We start from the raw sequence: 18,202 nt of genomic DNA on the forward strand, positions 1-18,202 counted from the left end.
GGAGTCCCTTCGTGGATTTCCGCAAACAGAGCCGAAGCTTGGTCTTCGGAATCGAGGAGGCGCGCGCGTCCCCGGGATTACCTTCTTCGGGTGTTTCCGGAATTCACCAGTAGTCCGTGGCCGGGAGGAGAAGGCGCGCCCCCCTCCCGTTTCTAGCGGCTTCGGATGTTTCCGGCTGCTGCCGGCGGAAAGAGCCGAGGGCCGGCGGTGGTGGCGGCCATGTTGGGAGCAGCAGGTCCGGCGGCGGCTGCCTGTGTGCCGGGCGCGGAGCAGTGCCGCTGAGGGCAGGGGAGGAGCGAGGCAGGCGGCCGGCTGCGGCGGCAGAGAGTAGGCGGAGCGGCGCGGCCCGGGCGAAAGGCGGCACAGCCCAGCCGGGGGTCGGGGGGGTGCGGTCCGGAGCCGCTCGGAGCCGGCGCGGCCTAGCCCGAGCGGCGCATCCCCGGGCTGGCGTGAGCGGCAGTCCGGCCTCCCCGCACCCCCGGCCGGGGCCCATGCGGCGGGTGCCCCTGCTGTGAGAAGCCCCGCCCGGCCGGGCTCCGCGCCTTCCCTTCCCTCCCTTCCTCCGAGCTTCTCGGTTCCCTCCCCTGAGATACCGGCGCCATGTCCAGCGCCCGGACCCCCCTACCCACGCTGAACGAGAGGGACACCGAGCAGGTAAGGAGCCCTAAGGGCTCCCCGAATTCTCTGGCTGGGCCCCTGCACCTTGCAGAGCCTCCTCCCTCCTCAGCTCCCCTCGTGCCCCTGCTGCCATCCTGTAAGCCTCGGCTGCCCTGTCATCTGGCTCCTGGCCCCGTACATCTCCCTTCCGAGTCCTCTCCTGGGACCCACCTCGTCCAGACTCCAGGCTGTACACTTGTCTTTCTGCCGACCCCCCCGCCTTCTCCCCTCACCGCCCTCCTGCGCTCTTCCGTGTTACCTCCCCAGCTTCCTCTTCTCTTCCCTTTTTCTCTCGGGGGCCTTTCTGGTCTTCCTCCACCCACGCTTAAAGCAGCCACTCTCCTGTTCCTCGACTGGCACCCTGCGATTTGCCCCAGGTCGTTGTCCTCCTCCTCCTCCTCCATCCCTCCAGCCTCGCTTCCCCTCCGCCCGCACCGGTTCTCCCAGTCCCAGCTTTCACCCTCAGGGTCCTTGCCCCGGAGTGTGTTCTCGATGCCTGTCCCCTTTCAGTTCCCCGGCTTTCTACCCTGCCTCTTGCATTTTCCAGATTGTGCTCTCCCTCTTGCTTGCAACCCACCAGCTCCACCCTCATCACCTTTCCAAATCTTTCGCCTACTCTTTGCTCATCACTTTCCCTTCTCTTCTCCAGGAGCTCCCTGGTGCCTCGCGCTGGCATTTGTTGCTTCCGTGTTTTCCCGTAGAGCTGTCATGAGCATAGTTTTCCCACAGGTTGTCTTTGGGGTTCCAGTCTTCACGCCCTTCAGAGTCTTTGGTTCCCTCACGTTCTCTTCCTCTGGGGTTTGTGTTTTTGAGTCTTGGCCTCCTGTTTCTCACTGTGAGTGCTGTACCAGCCTTCTCCCTGGGCTCTCCCTACCGAGGGAAAGACAGTCACTATTTCAGCCCCACTTCGTTTACACAACCTGTTGCTCGGTCCTTTCCCCGGCCTTGCCGCATCCCCGGCCTTGCCGCATCCCCGGCCTTGCCTTTCTGTCCTCTTGCACCGCAACACAAACCGTGAGGCTTTCTTGTTTCTTCACTCCTGGATCTGTCACTTTACATCGTTTTTCCCCCTTGCTTGTTGCCTTCTGGTTTCTCTGCCCTCACCCCATCTTACTTACTATGCCTCTTAATTAGGATTGCCTTTAATCTTCATGTTAGTTTCCTGCCTTCTTCACTTCATGTTTATTTTTCCCATATATGCCCCTATCCATGCCCTTGTGATTGGCTAGTCTTTGTAACCCCCCGGGCCGGGAACTTTGCACGCTAGTTTCTTGAGCTACACACTTCCCCCTCATCCTGGCAATCACTGCTATCATCTGTCACCCAAGCCTTAGCCTTTTCTGTGTCATCTCACCTCTTAGCCGAGAGGCGTCCACTTTCCACCCCTCCCCTTTCTTTCACCATCTCTAGTGTCCCTTGCTGCCTGCTCTGTGGAGAGTCTCCTGCCTGTCATACCTTGGTGGAGAACTTTACTAGGCCAAAAAAACTTGGTGGAGAACTTTACTAGGCCAAAAAAACTTGACCTGAAAAAAGAGCTCTTCTCCTGTGGGGCTTGAAGTGCTTTTTGCATCCTTCTCCCTCACTACATTATTTATGTTTTCATCTTGTTTCCTTCTTTCTCCTTAGTGCAATAGAACTGTTGTTATATTCTCTTGCATATTAACACCTTTCTCTGAAAAATCCACCCTCTTTTCATTTCTCTGATGTTTTTCTCTTTTGTTACCCCCTCACTCTCTGTCATCTGGGCAGTCAGGAACTCAAGAGGAGTTCTGGATAAGTTTTTCTGCAGTGGTTGACCCTTTCGTTACTGATGGATTGACTGCTTGCTTCTGGGGTTGAGATGGGTTGAGAGGGAGTGATGGTTGATTTCCGTTTCATCAGCGGGTTTGGCAGCTGCTTCTGTATGGGACTGAGGTGTTTGGAAACTGGAGCATGGTCTGTATCTCACCGTCTTTCCCTCCAGTGCCAGCTGTTTCTCTCCTTACTGGGAACCACTTTCTCGAGGCCCTCTTGAGGTTGCCTGTTCCATTCCTTTTCCTATCACAGCCTTTATTTAGCAGGTAAACCCTGCTTAACCAGAGGACTTTCCCAGGCTGTTGATTCTGAGCTGGTAGGAGGAGGCCAAGTGACTGACTGGCACCCTCAGGCATCTGGGGAGTGGCGGTGGAGTGCCTACTCTCTCAGCAAGGCTGTGGGGGGCATTGTATTCAGCAAAGTAGAGTAACAGAGTGCCTCAATGTGGTTTCTTTGTGCTCTTTACTCCATGGAAATGTATTCTTGCCTTGGTCTTTTTCTTGTGATGTGTGCATTGATTTCCTCTCTTCCCTACAAGCCTCACATAATGCTGAGCGCATAGTAGGAACCCAGTGCACGCCTACTGATTTTGTGATAGCAGAACTCTGTGAACCATTTGGGAACGTAAGCTGCTCCTGATAACTTTGTCCAGAGCACTGGCTGCATACATTGTCACCCTGTTCCAAATTATGAATTACTCATCCTGTTTCCACTCCATGGATTTAGGTTCCCCTGAGCCGCTTCATTGGTCCTTCTGTCGTTCTCAGGGTAGCCACACCATTGACTTGATATTAAGTCTCATTCCAGTAAAAGCGTGGATTTCGAAAAACATAATGGGCAGATGCAGTATTTTTTAAAACAAGAAAAGAGACAAGTAGCACCTCCTCTGGTCATACGGCTAGAGAGGCCTGAAGCACTGGTCTCCTTTGGGCTAGATCATGCCACCAGGTGAGACCAGAAAGCTCTTCTCGGTCCTGTTGCGATTCTAGCTAAAATGGTCATTGCATAAGCCTTAATGTTGTGAAATAAAAAGGGGATTTGGTTGGTTTGGTTTCTTTCCCCCAAAGGCCCTCTATTATCTGGGCTTGCCTGGTGGCGCAGTGGTTGAGAGTCCACCTGCCGATGCAGGGGACGTGGGTTTGTGCCCTGATCCAGGCAGATCCCACATGCCGCGGAGCGGCTGGGCCCGTGAGCTATGGGCGCTGAGCCTGCGCGTCCGGAGCCTGCGCTCCGCAGCGGGAGAGGCCACAACAGTGAGAGGCCCGCGTACCGCAAAAAAAAAAAAAATAATAATAAAATAAAAATAACAAAGTTCCTCTATTATCTTATTTAGATTTAAATTATTTTAATTGGTTTCACAAGAAAATAGGTAAACAAACTGTTGGTTGTCTTCGAGCTCCAATCTCTTGCTCTTTCTCTCTCCCTTTCTTTAAAACATGTGGCTGATGAGAAGCTGTTTCTAGGAGCTCTTTGATCACATCTGAATTAAACAGACATACACACACACAAAATGTTGAAGCATAAAAATAAACCTAGTGTTGCAGAGAGATTGCCTGTTTGCTGTCGACTCTGCTTCTAACAGTGAAAGTAGGAGATAAAAAGAAAGTTAAGCCCTGTCTTTATTGTGATTTTTGTGACACCTGATTGCAGATGTGCTTTTTCACAGTCGTAGACTCTTCCTTTTGCAGAAAGAGGGTTGTGACCTGGGGCTGGTAGTTTTGAGCATTCTTAATCTGAGAGCTGAGCTTTCTGTTCACTTTTCCAAATGGCTCTGTTGGCCTGGAGGCTTGGCAGTGGTGAAAGCAATCAGCAAGATGACTGTTTGTCTTCCAGCCAGCAGCAGCAGTAATAGGCAAGTGGAGAGGGGTCCAACTTGCGGAGTCCACCTGCCGCTGGCGAAAGCTTCCTGTAACACCTGGTAGAGGGCCTACATTGGCTTCATACCTGCCCCACCTCTGGGCCTCAGGAACCACAAGAGAGGGCTCCTGAGAGAAAGCACCTGAGAGAAAGCAAGAGGCTTTCACTGCCCACCTGCCTCTGCCTCTGCTGCAGTGGGCCAGGGAGGGGTCTGCTGTTGTCCTTCCAGGGAGTGAGTGGCATTGTTTCTTCTCTCAGATGATTCTGGGAAGAGGAGTTTGGAAGTGTGGGTGAGAGCAAATCTAACTTTTAGAATCCCGTACAGAACCACTGAGCCGCTCCAAACACACATATCCCTGGATCCCAGTGTTGATTCTGGCTGAATGTTTCACTGAGTGATCTGGTTTTAGTGTTGTCTTGTAGAGAGCTCGGTTCGCTCTCCCTTCACTCCCTGTCCTGCAGGCTGTGCAGCAAGCCCCATGCTCTGGGTGCTGACTCCGACCTCTGCCCTTTGACCCTGGCCAGGGGCTCCTTGGTGGTGCTGCCTTCTAGTCAGGGGTGTGGGTGAATGTCAGACCATATAGTCTTACTTTCTGCTTCACCCTCGAAACAGGGAAGAGGTATTGTTAGACCAGGGGCTCCTAGAGTTGCCATACTACAACCTTTGAACCTGGTAAAGGTAGCTACCTAGTAAATTGTAACAATTTCTCTCTAGTCTGTGGACTTTGGGAAGTAGCTAAACAGATGGATACAAGGCAGTCATTGAAATTCGGCCTGCTTCAGATTAAAATCAAGTTTGCACGGGGATAACTGAATCTTTCGGATGGCGACCAAAGATTGGGCTTGAGTTTTCTTCAGCATAAATGTCTTAAACAGAGTTGATGCCTGTGAGGCAGGAAAAGACTGAGAATTTGTTTTCTGAGAGGTTTGCATGGTTAGAGCTCTTGGGAGTCAAAAACATCTCAGACTAGACTGCTTCCCCTTTGGACAGAACAGCCTAATTCTCAGTGGGCATTTGACCAGGACTAACCCATGCCTTCATGAACTCTTTCCCATTGAGCACTTAGCCACCTGGCTGGCATTCCTCTTCTCCCAGGAGCTTCCATGACTTTCCTCATATGTACTATGTCGACTTAAATGAATATTTTATGCCTAGAGTGCAGCTAAGCGTTGGACCTTGTGGCCCATTATCGACAAGCGAGGTGGGGGCTGGACGCCACCCTTGGCCCCAAGATAGCGTCTCTGCTAAATGGACTCCCCCCAGCAGCACTTTGAAGGTCATTAATGGATTGGGATGAAGTAACCTCAGCAGATGGAAAGGGCAAGGAGGGTGGTCATCCTTCCTTCCCTAAGGCTGCCTGATGAGGCTTTCCTGCAGTAACCAGGTCCAGCCCCAGCTCCTTGCGCTGGGTTAAGCTGTAGACTGACCACTAGGCCTCTGCTTTGGGAGGAGACGTGGAAAGGGTTTGGTTCTCTCTTAGCCATGGTGACGCTGCCACATTTGCCACTTTCCTGCATCAAAGCAAAAATTGAGAGGGCTATGGAAAGGGTGGGTGGAGCTTAAACCTGGCCCTTCCTCCTTCAGCGGAAGTTCAGCAAAATGACAAACCAGATAGGTGGCTGGGTTTCCTTTTCTTGATGGTAGATTCCAGTATTTGTACATTTTGCACCTGAAGCTTGGATTCTCCAGGCTTTCTCCCAGCCTTCATCAAGTATGAGTCACTGAAGTGTTATCTATGCATTTTCCCCTTCTGTCTCAGCAAAGGGAAGAGTAAGGCTTTACAAACCTTGTGGGGGAGGAAACACCCATTTCCCACTTGTGGCATGGGAAGAGGCTGTCTATTGCCATGTTAACTCTGAAAGTTCTAGCTCTCGGAGCAGAGCGTCACTACCCCGCCACAGCCCTTTTAGTGCGGACTGTTGAATGTCTTTGCTGTTTCTTAGACTTTGAGATGGTACATCTGGTTCTGAAAAGGCACCAAGAGAACATCTGGCCCCCTTGGCTTCCAGTTCTCCCTCAGAGGAGGGGTCCCAGGGCCTTCTCTGGCCCACTCGACCTGCTTCTCCTTTGCCGGGTATAAATAGGCTAGATCCCTTCATCTGAATGTCCGTTTTGTCTAGAGTGTTTGAAGTTTTTTTGGTCCCTTTGGGGAGTTCTTTCCACAGATGTCTGTCTTTGGGTTGGCACTCATTCCCCCTTACTTTCATTTATTCCTTCTCATTGGAAAAGGGCAAAAAACAAATATAATTCCTCTTGTGCAGCAAATGATTGACTTTAGGCTTATGAAGTCATAGTATCACAAGTAGGAGGGAGGGTTAGATGGACACTGGTCTTGGTGGCTAGGTGGATCCTGTGGGACAGTGAAGTGGGGGAGGGAGAAGGGGGGTTCAACGTCTGGCTCCAAGCCACCTTTTTCTTTTTAACATAAGGAAGGCGGAGCAGACCAGCGGCTTCTCTGTAGAACCAGTCAAGCTAGTTTTGAGCTGCCTCGGCCTCTTTTCCTCTGTGCTCTTTGGGAAATTGGCAATACAGAGATCTGCCTCCTCTGGGGCTCTGCTCATTGAGGCATGAGTTTGGAGGAGGTCTGTAAACAACCACCTTCCCTCCTAATTCTGGATGGGTCTCTGACCTGGGCCTCTCCAGTGAGTGGGCTTTCTCCACACCTCATGCTACTCAAAGCAACTTGGTCTTACACACCTTTCACTGGAAGCTCTAAGATAGAGCTCCTTTTCTTTGCAGTTCACAGCTTGGCAAAAGGCCCTTCGTCTGGCCAGGAGGTCTGTGCTTGGCTCCCCACGTGTGGATCTGGAAGGGAATCGGGACTCCTGACTCCTGGCTGTCGTGATCTGGCTGCTAAATCCAACCAGACCCCAGACCTTTTGGATCGGTACATAGGTACTGTCTGTCCAGGCCTGCTGGCTGTCCAGGCCCGCTGGAGAAGAAAAAAGGAGAGAGAATAGTTTTTGATCTTTGGCAGTTCAACAGGTACTTCAGCCATGGGGAACAGTTTGAGTGTCCCTGATCAAGGGACCCGTAGGGAAGGTGGGAGCCTTCAGTCACCACGTACTGGCACTTCCTGAACACAGTAGGGAATCTTTCTCAGGGAGGGGACAGAGCAGGGTTCTGAGCCCCCTGCAACTGGACTGCAGGTGCTGCTGACGTAGCCGGATTGTTTTCTCAGTCTCCCACTAAGCAGAAAGCTCCCAAGTCCAGAAGCTTGGTGATTAATGAGTGCAGCTACCTGCAGGCAGAGCTCTAGCTTATGTCCTTGTTGCTGCTACCGTGGTTTACTCATTGCTTCTCCTGAGGACCATTTTACTGAAGGTTTTGTTTTGGTTACTCATATCCTATATGCAGGGTGGCCCCCTTTTTCCTTCACCTTCTTTAGACCCGAGTGTCTGCTGGTTTTCCCTTACCCCATCACTTCCTCACCTCCTCTCCACAGATGGCCATCTTTTGACTGCCTTTGCACATAGCATTGGCAGCATTTTTGGCTTCTTGCTTTGTTTTTGCCCAAAAGAGTTTGAATTACTGGTTCTCCAGTCACAGGAAGTGGGGTCCCTTAGGCCCTCTTGGTCTAGCATAGCATTCTGATTGAGTTGAGCTTATGGCAGAGTTGAAAGGAGATCCCAGCACTTTCGGACTTCCAATAAATGGTGTCACTGTGGTCAGAGCAGGCTCTGCAGCTAGAGTCCCTGTATTGGAATCTTGGGTCAGCCCCTACTGTGACCTTGGGCTTATTTTATCCCTCTAGGCCTGTAAAGAAAAAGGAGCAATAATAATACCTATCTTAGAGATATAGTTGTTGTGAGTATTAAAAGGATTAATGAATATAAAGCGCTTACATTAGTGCTGGCAGGACGTAATAATTATCGTCATCGTTGTTTCAGTTGAGCAACTTAGTGAATTTTCTCTGAGCACCACACAACTCCAGGTCAGTATAAGGGACGTAGTTTGGAATGTCTCTGTAATGACTGGAAGAATCTTGGCCTCTTCCAGCCATTGGGGTTCCATAGGTGCTTTTCCTAGCATTTCTGGGTTTTTTAATTTGTTTGTTTATTTTAGCTTTCTTTTTTAATCAGATATCTGAAAGAAAATAGGATGCTGTTGGAGAGGTTTATGTACTTTTGAAAGCACTTTTTAAAAAATACTTCGTTTATTTATTTACAAGATATCAATATTAGGCAACTTTATTGATTAAAGGGGAAAAAAAAACACACCACCCTCTGCCTGCCCATTATTTCTGTGGTGTGAATGGTGGTGGTGTTGGTGGTGGATGTGCAGTCTCTTCATTGGCTGGAAGGCCAAATCCAAAGTTACTGGAGCATGGGCTTTTCCCAGCTGTTGGGATCCGGGTGTTAGAGGAGGCCCCACCTAGTGCCAGGATTTCTTTCATTGTGTTCCTTTATTCACGTGCAGTATTTACCCTTTGGCAACAGGAGAAAGCTCCCTGTTTCTCTTAAAGACCACATGGGAACTTAGCAGCTGATGATTTTAGGTTCCTTTTTCACTAGCAGAGGGGCCTTCAGGGCAGGTTCTTGTTACCTTTGTTGGCTTTTCTGAAGTGAAAAGAAAGCCTCCCCTTTGTGAGGCCTGGGAGGGAGGGTGACAGTCATTTCTCAGCGGCTCCTGTGGATTTGTGGACTTTGAATCTTGGGCCGAGATTTTGGTCTCAGTTGGTTCCTGTTGATGTTCCTTGCTTGCCACTTCTAGAGCCTGAATGCCTTATCAGAACAGCAAGTAAGTTGCTCAGTTTTTTTTCACACTGCCACTGTGGCCAGGGAGAAAGGTAACAGTGTCGCCGCAGAGCTCATCAGGGAATGTTTCTGTCAGTGTACTTTCCTCTTCCTTTTGACCCCTCTGCTGACTTGTGTCTCACTTCCTTTTTTTTCTCTGTTTGGTTTCTTTGAACTCTGTTCCTTCCTTTTCACTGTCCATCTTGGGTTTTCATCTCCATGTACCACTGCCTTACCTGTTTGTATGCCTGTGTGCCTCTTTTTTTTTTTTTTAAGGGAACTTCTAAAATTATTGATTGATTGATTGATTTTTGGCTGCATTGGGTCTTCGTTGATGCGCGGGCTTTCTTTAATTGCGTCGAGTGGGGGCTACTCTTTGTTGCGGTGGGCGGGCTTCTCGTTGCGGTGGCTTCTCTTTCTGCGGAGCATGGGCTCTAGGCACGCGGGCCCAGTAGTTGTGGCTTGCGGGCTCTAGAGCACAGGCTCAGTAGTTGTGGCACACGGGCTTAGTTGCTCCGTGGCGTGTGGGATCTTCCTGGACCAGGGCTCGAAGCTGTGTCCCCTACATTGACAGGCGGATTCTTAACCACTGTGCCATCAGGGAAGCCCTGTAAGCCTCTTTTGTGGCATGGCTCAGGAGAGGAATTTTGCTAGTCTGAGATCGCCTTCATGTATAAAATCCCAGAACCACCCAGTCCTTTCTTTCTCCTATTCCTCTGATTTCTGTAAAGTTAAGGACTCACTGCTTTAGAAAGCATTTTATTTTTGTGTCTCTGGAGCCACGTTCCTCAGTAAATCCAGGCTTGGCAACTTGACAACTTATTAGGGATGGCATTCCAGTTTCCCTGGTGACAGGGTCTAAGCTAGTTCTAGGCTGTTTCCTCTGACCAATCAGGAATGCCATAACTCTAGATCCTGTCTTGGGAGAGATCTGGGGAGGCACTTGTTAATTTTGGTAGCACAATATTGAACTTGGTTCTCAAAGTGTAGTCTGGGGACCCTTGGGGTCCCTAAGACCTGTTTGGTGCTATACAAAGTCAAAATAATTTTCATTGTAACATTAATGCAGTATTTGCCTATTTCACTCTCATTCTCTCACCAGTGTACAGTGGAGTTTTCCAGAGGCTAAATGATGTGTGTTGACGTCATCACTCTTGGCCAGTGGAATGTGTACTTCTTTATTTTTGTGTTTCCTAGAATTTTTAAGGTAGTACTTTAAGGCATAAATATGGAAGTTTTCTGGGACTTCCCTAGTGGCGCAGTGGTTAAGAATCTGCCTGCCAATGCAGGGGACACAGGTTCGAGCCCTGGTCCGGGAACACCCACATGCCGCGGAGCAACTAAGCCCATGTGTCACAACTACTGAGCCCGAGCTCTAGAGCCCAAGGGCCACAACTACTGAGCCTGTGTGCCACAACTACTGAAGCCCACGCACCTAGAGCCCGTGCTCCACAACAAGAGAAGCCATTGCAATGAGAAGCGCACGCACCACAACAAAGAGTAGCCCCCGCTCGCCACAACTAGAGGAAGCCCGTGTGCAGCAACAAAGACCCAACGCAGCCAAAAGTAAATAATATAAATAAAAATAAATTTATAAAAAAATATGGAAGTTTTCAGTGATGAACTCGATTTGTTCTCAGTACTTCTGCTGTGCTCTTACTAGTTTTCTTCGGTTATACCTGCTAATCTCTGTAAACCTCATTGTTGTACAATAAGTAGTTATTTTAAAATCCCAGCATTTTCCTTCACCTTTGAAGAAACACAAGAAGTAAGTACAGCCTGCAACACTTACTTGTAAAAACTTTTTGGAAAACTAATAATTTTTAAAATTTTATTTATAGTTTATTTTAGCACTTAATTCTGTTTTATTCTAAAATAGAAGGAAGTTTATAGTATTTCTCTTATATTTAAGGATTAATTGTTGGCTTAAAAAAGGGAGGTTGGAAGTCTTGCTTTCTCAACGTACCTGCCAGCTCTGTTTACTGCAACTGGACATATCAACAAGTGAAAGGGAGGGATCTACTCTGAAGAAACTGGGCGAAACTGTAGACAAGAACTGAAAAAAATAATTAAAAGAAATGAAAATCATAATGAAAGTTATCTTCTCAGCTTTATAGATGCAAATAATGTACTTTATTGTATCTTATGCAACAGAGCGTTTTCATGTAGTATTAGGATGCCAGTTAGGTTGAAGCATCATTTCAAGACCAGTCAGTCAGAGTTTAAAGAAGAAGGAATTACATGTTTTAAGCGTACACACCATGGTCTCTTTCAAAGCCAAAATTTGTTCCAGCTTTTCCACCTAGAAATGACAAAGTCACTGAAGCCTCTTACAGGATGAGTTATTGCTTTGGCTAGAATAGCCCACCCAGTAGCTGAGCGACTAATGACGTTTTGAACAGCTGACGTTCCTGAATGCCCACTGAATGAAAAGTCAGTAAAGTTCAGGGTAGTGCCACTTCATATGTTACCGTGACTTGTCGAATTAAAGATTTAGCTGCAAACATGAAGACTGAGGTAATATTTATAAAATTTTACTTTCACCTTACAAATGAGCGGATTTATAGACATGGCTCAAGTTGTATCAGCACCAGGTATGCTTCAAAAAATATTTTCTTTTGTGTGAATGCTCAACAACAAACACAAGTTGTGATAAATATGCATAGGGTTGAATAACTTTTTTGACTCTCATGGTTTATCCTGAAACAATTTCATTTCCATTTGCACTGTTGGTGCAGAAGCAGTGACAGTGAAAACTGCTGGTGCCATAACATGGATCAGGGCAGTGGCACAAAACTGCTGGTGGTCGTAGTCATGGACTTTCCTGCTACACACTTGTGGTTTAAAAAAAAGCCATTTTCACTTAAGAATGCCTTGGATGAAGCACTAAAAATTATTATTTTTGTAATTAAATCTCAACCCTCCGATAATAAAGGTCTTTGATGCTCCAAGTGAAGAAATGCAAAGTATCCATGGAGCACTGCTGCTGTGTATACCGTAGTCCAGGTGCCTGGAGAAGATGCACTTGCGCGTTGGAGCCGAACCGTCTACGTGGGTCATCATTTTTACTTGAAATAACAGTTGATGGACAGACTATAGTTGTTCGTACTGCAGTATTTAGTGGACGTTTTATTGAAATTGAACAAAGCCTGTCACCATTGCCGGTGATAAAATTCAAGTTTTCAAGCAAAATTTAGAATTTTGGAAAACTTGTATTTGTCAGACTTTTTTGATGAGATCGGTGATAAGATTGATGGAATGTGATTTTTCTGATGTTGTATGAAATGCCAGTATTTGGAAATTCTGCATAATTCGGTGAAGGAATGTTTCCTAGATTGTCAGTGGGTAAAAGAGCCATTCAAAGTGCAGGATGACCAGTGGAGTTTAATGTAAAAGTACACAAGAGGTTCATTGATAAAATTTCAGATTGCACATGGCAACTAGTCCTTAAAAACTGCTACTTGTGGAGTTTTGGTCTAGTATCAAAGAAGAAAATCCTCAATATTTGAAAGGCTATTAAACTCCATTTTCCAACTACACATCTGCGTGAAATGAGATTTTCTTTATATCTTTCAACCAAAATAGCATGTGGAAACACACTGAATGCAGAAGCAGATATGAGAAGTTGGCCCTCTTCCATTAAGCTAAACATTAAAGAGATGTACAAGAATATAAAGCATGTAACTCTTGTTGCAAATTTCATTTTGTTTTAGAAATAGTTTCTTTGTTTAAAAAATGGGTTAGTTGTGTAAACAGGTAATAGGTTTATTGTTGTTTTGAATGAATAAAAATAATTTTAAAAATTATCAGTTTCAATTTCTAATAAGGTAAACTGTTGATATCTATGACCCACATAAACAAAAGATCTTCATAGTCCTTGATAAATTTTTTAAGAGTTTGAAGAGTTCTTGAGACCGAAAAGTGAGAAAACCTTTGTTGTAGACAAAACCTGAGTTGATTTTCCTCAGTCTTGGGCTGGTTACCTGTGATGACTTCACAGGGAGCCCTTGTTTGCAGTTCCCAGCCCTTGTAATAATCCCTGCCTGGGCCTCAGAGACTTTGACCCGAGTGAGCTTATTTCCTTCTTCTAATACATATAGCATTGGCCTTGTGAGGTTTTTTGTTGTTGTTTTATCTGTGGTTTATTTCCCCCGTTTTTTCTCTTTATTCCCTAATTTTTCTTTTTCTCATTTTCCCTTTCTCTTTATTCTTTTATTTTTCTCATTTTTTCATTCTTTAGTTTGTTAGGTTTTTTTGGTGGGGGGGTCTGGCATTGTGTTTTAATTACATGATAAAAATCAGTTCATCAGGTGGACTTCCTTTAGTATGTGTGAAGTTGTGGTTTGGAAAATATAGTTTCTTCACTAAAAATAAGTAACATGTTTATATGTAATGGGTTTATTAATGTTCTTTTAAATGAATGGAGACACTGATGGATATAACCCATATAAACAAAAGCTTTTGGGGAGCTCAGTTATTTTTAATACTGCAAAGGCTTTCTGAAACCAAAAAGTGTAATAAGAACCACAGCTGTAGACAAAACCTGGGTTAATTCTCCCTGGCTTTGTTTGGTTGATTTCTTGGTAATTTCATTAAAAAAAAAAAAAAAAAAAAAAAGAAAGTTTTGCAGGTCCCAGCCCCTATTTAGTCCTGGCTGGGCCTCAAGAAGGCACTTGCTACCTTGGTTTGCTGTTGTTCTAGCCGAGGAAGCTGGTTCTCAGTGACCAGAGGGACTTTGACCAAAGTTGGCTCGTTTCCTCCTCTGAATACATAGCATTGACCTTGCGAGTTTTTTTTTAAACAGTTAAATTTGATTTTTTTAAATGTTGAGATAATTTTAAGCTTAGATAAGTTGCAAAAATAGTCCAAAGAGTTTTTGTACGTTCTTTGTCCAGCTTCCCCTTATATTAACATCTTATATAACCATAGAACACGTATCAAAACTGAGAATTAATCTTAGTATCATACTGTTAACCAACCATCTTCAGATTTCATCAGTTTTTCCACTGATGTGCTTTTTCTGTTGAGAATCCAGTCTGGGAGCCCACATTGCATGTAGTTCTCCTGTCTCTATAGTCTCCTTAGTCTTTCCATGTCTTTCATGACATTGACAGTTTTGAAGAATGCTGGTTATTTTTATAGAATGTTCCTCAGTTGTGGTAGTCTGAAATTTTCTCATGGCCTTGTGCTTTAATTCTGATTTTTCATTGTGGTCAAATACACGTAACACAAAACTTATATTTTAATAAATTTTTAAGTGCATAGTCCAGTGGCATTAAGTACATTCATAATGTAGCCAGCGTTACTATTTGTAGAACTTTTTCATCATCTCAAACAGAAACTCTATATCAATTAAGCAGTAATTCCCCATATTCCCTTCCCCCAGCCTTTGGTAACTTCTTTTCTGTTTTCTTTCTCTATGAATTTGCTTGTTCTGAGCACCTCATATAAGTGGAATCATACAATATTTGTCTTTTTGTGTCTGGCTCATTTCACTTAGCATAATGTTTTCAACATTCATCTATGTTGTAGCTTTAATTACGTTTTAAAAGTTAACCTGGATTTTACTGTCATGGTATGTATTAACTTGATATGTTGGAAAATATAGTTATTAAGACATAGTTGTAATGGGTTTAGTAATATTATTTTAAGTGAATTAATAGATTAACATTTTCTCTTTTTTTTCTCAGTTTTAGTTACAATAACAGTAGCTATAATCCACATCAACAAAAGCTATTTGAGGTCCTTAATAATTAAGGCATAAAGGATTGTCCACACAGGAGTGTGAGAATTGCTTTTGTGGCTCATCCCTGTCCTTGATTGGCTGGTTACTTGCTGTGACCTCATAATGAGCCTTTGTTTTGCAATTCCCAGAGTCCTGGCTGAACTGCAGGAAGGCACTTGCTGCCTTGGTTTGCAGTGTATCTGTATGAGGAAGCTGGTTCTCAGTGACCTGAGGGACTTTAACGAAATTTGGCTTATTTCCTCCTTCTAAGACAGAGCACTGGCTTTTTTTTCCCCCCCATTAAAAAATCCTTTGGCTTACTTGGATTTCATTATGACAGTAGATTTTTTTTTTAAGCTTATATGTAGGCTATTGGTCAATTCCAAATTTGAAAACTGCAAAGCTTGCTTAGTCTCTATCCTTGAAAAACCTTGGTGCCTATAATAGCTGAAGGCTGGTAGGCTCCAGGCACTCACTGAGGCCAGAACACCCAACAGTCTGTTCTCAGGGTGGCTGCAGAGCCTACACACTTTGTTCCTATTTCTTCTGTACTTAACTCTTTGTTAGTCCTGTTTCTTAGTGAAACACGCCTGCCAAATCCCGCTTTTATGTAAGAGCACTTTATTTTCTCCTGGAAGAGGTAAGCAGATTTGTTGTGTATGTAACAGCGTGGGAACTTTATCTTTGCTTGAAGCATCTTTAAGAGATACAGTTGCAGTAAATATATTTCTGAACTACTATATTATTTTCCACCTTGTTCTTTTGCTTGTATTCATTCTCCAGTTAACATAGCGCCTCTTTTTTTAAAAAAATTTATTTATTTATTTTTGGCTGCGTTGGGTCTTCGTTGCTGTGTGCGGGCTTTTCTCTAGTTGTGGCGAGCGAGGGCTACTCTTTGTCATGGCGCGTGGACTTCTCATTGCGGTGGCTTCTCTTGTTGCAGAGCACGGGCTCTAGGCACCTGGGCTTCAGTAGTTGTGGCACACAGGCTCAGTAGTTGTGGCTTGCGGGCTTGAGCGCAGGCTCAGTAGTTGTGGCACACAGGCTTAGTTGCTCCGTGGCATGTGGGATGTTCCCGGACCAGGGCTCAAACCCATGTCCCCTTCATTGGCAGGCAGATTCTTTTTTTTTTTAATTTAATTTTATTTATGTTTTTGTACAGCAGGTTCTTATTAGTTATCCATTTTATATATATTAGTGTATATATGTCGGTTGGCAGGCAGATTCTTAACCACTGCGCCACCAGGGAAGTCCGTATCTCTTACTTTTAAAAGCTCTTCTTAGTACCGCTAATAGTAGACCTTTGGGCCTCCTATAATAGTCACTCAGACCAACTTTAAAGCAAATCTTTTTATACTCATCTTATTTGCTCAGAATCACTTCTCATCAGAATCATTAAAAAAAAGTTTAATCAAGTGCTTACCTTATGTCAATTTGTGTCTACATATAGACTTGCAGGATTGTAGCTCCATTTCCCATCACTCAGCAAGTCCCATAAGCCTCTGCTTTTTACACAAAGCATATTTCTTTCCAGAATTCAACTTGATGTGCTTTTTTCTCTCTCTTCAGCCACTGGTCTGTATGGAAGATAGACTTGCTTTCAAAGGAGATTTGTTCACTCTATTAGCTAAGGCAGTGCAGTGCCTCCTGGATGGCCCTCAAAGTACATTACTCTGTTCCCAGTGGTTGGGGAACTCTTAAAGGCAATGGACTGAGTACTTGAAGGGTAGATGTCTCACGGGGCACAGTTTGCCCTGAGGCTAGTGTCTTCAGCTATAGACATAATAATAGCCAGCATTTATTGAGCACTTAACTTTGTCCCAGATACTTGTTTAATTAGCTGTTTTACATTCATTAACTCATTTAATCTTTGTGAGATAGTAGGTCTTATTATTTTCCCCACTTTGCAGATGAGGAAACAGACGCCCAGAAATGTTGAGTAACTTAAGGTAACAAACTCATGTGGTTTAAAGTGTGTGTTGGTGTCAGAACAAGACTTTCTTGACCGTGGAGAGCACTTTGACTCTGGCTTCAGTTGTGTCCTGGCAGTGGAAGATAGATCCCTTAGGATTAGCTCACAGCCCGTGTGGGGCAAAACATGGCTCCCAGGCCGGCTTCAGAGTTGTGCGTGCTCTCCTCTGCCCCACCTTGTTTCTTTCTGCCCTCTGTGGCCTGTTGTAAAGGTGCCACAGTGTTGGAGATGCAGCTCTTCGGGTTTAGCTCCCTGGTCTTAACAGCTGTGGGAAACAGTTTTTTGATCTTATTGTTTAATCCTGGCTTCTGGTTTTCCTCTTCATCTCTTCTTACCTTCTGGAATTCCAAGAACTCCTTTAGAAAAACCAGGGTCTTGAGATCTGAAATTGGTACCCAACAAGTAAATACCTCACAGCATAGGACAGTTTGGATTCTTAGATTTGACTGTCCTGCTCAGTAGCACCTCACTAACTCCCAAAAAGAAAACTTTTGTTTGTGGATCTTAACTATGTACATTTTATCCTTACGCAACTAATATTTTCTTTTTATATACCATTATGTACACTTACACACGCAGAAGCCCAGAGCTACTTGCTTTTAGCCTTGACTGCCAAGGACACTGAGAGCACTGTAGCTGGTAGTGCCAGGCCTCTGTGTGTGTTTGGGACTTGCCAGTCCAATCCTGGGAGCTGAATTCTGTCCGTCCTGCTGTGTCTCTTTATCCCATCGCTTGTGTAATATGCCACTACTTCCTGTTTGCATTTGTCAGCCTTTCTTTTGGTTCACTTCTCTCTCCTGAAGCTGTGCATGTGGTCCTCCTAGACATCTGGAGTTGTTTCTTCGTGAGAGTGAACCTCTGAGGAATTTCAGTTAACTTGAGTTTATGAGTTTTTGGTTTGATTTACTTGCTTGTCTACCCCTGGCAATATAGTGCCTTTTCTTTTATCCTGTTAGAGGTTTTGATTTTATTAGCAAACTTCTGAAATTTTGAGCTGATTTAAAGATGCCAGCATGGGGCATGGGTAAAGGGGGTGAGCTGCTGCCCCTGATTCAAGCATCACTTATCCACTTGCGCCCCTATTGCTGCCCTAGCAGAAAAAGAGGAGGAGTTCAACTTATATGATTGTATTTGTGTTCAAACCTGATTCACTTCTCTAAGATCACGGTTGCATGCCATTTCTAAATTACTTTAGAATCCATCTTTTTGTTACAGTGGAAAAACCAAGGTCCATGTGAATTACTTTGAGAAGCACAGCCTGTTGGGTTTCTTATGAGTGGTTCTCCCCCTCCCCACTTCCCACCTGTTTTTAAAATTTATTAATTAATTTATTTTTGGCTGTGTTGGGTCTTCGTTGCTATGTGCAGGCTTTCTCTGGTTGCGGCGAGCGGGGGTACTCTTCGTTGTGGTGTGTGGGCTTCTCATTGCGGTGGCTTCTCTTGTTGTGGAGCATGGGCTCT

At 45.2% G+C, this 18,202-nt stretch overlaps 1 protein-coding gene across 5 annotated transcripts in view; it reads left to right on the plus strand.

Moving 5' to 3' along the window:
- The first annotated feature begins 482 nt into the window (after window positions 1-482).
- The window catches only part of MARK2 (microtubule affinity regulating kinase 2), a 57,491-nt gene continuing 39,771 nt past the window's right edge, over window positions 483-18,202 (plus strand). For all 5 annotated transcript variants that reach the window (XM_082659084.1, XM_082659087.1, XM_082659088.1 and 2 more), the window contains exon 1: window positions 483-654. In XM_082659084.1, the coding sequence (XP_082515210.1) occupies window positions 601-654 (54 nt within the window). In that variant the 5' untranslated portion in view covers window positions 483-600. The remainder of the gene's footprint in view (window positions 655-18,202) is intronic.

Source organism: Grampus griseus, assembly GCF_964374135.1.
Source record: "Grampus griseus genome assembly, chromosome: 8".
NCBI classification, from domain to species: domain Eukaryota; kingdom Metazoa; phylum Chordata; class Mammalia; order Artiodactyla; family Delphinidae; genus Grampus; species Grampus griseus.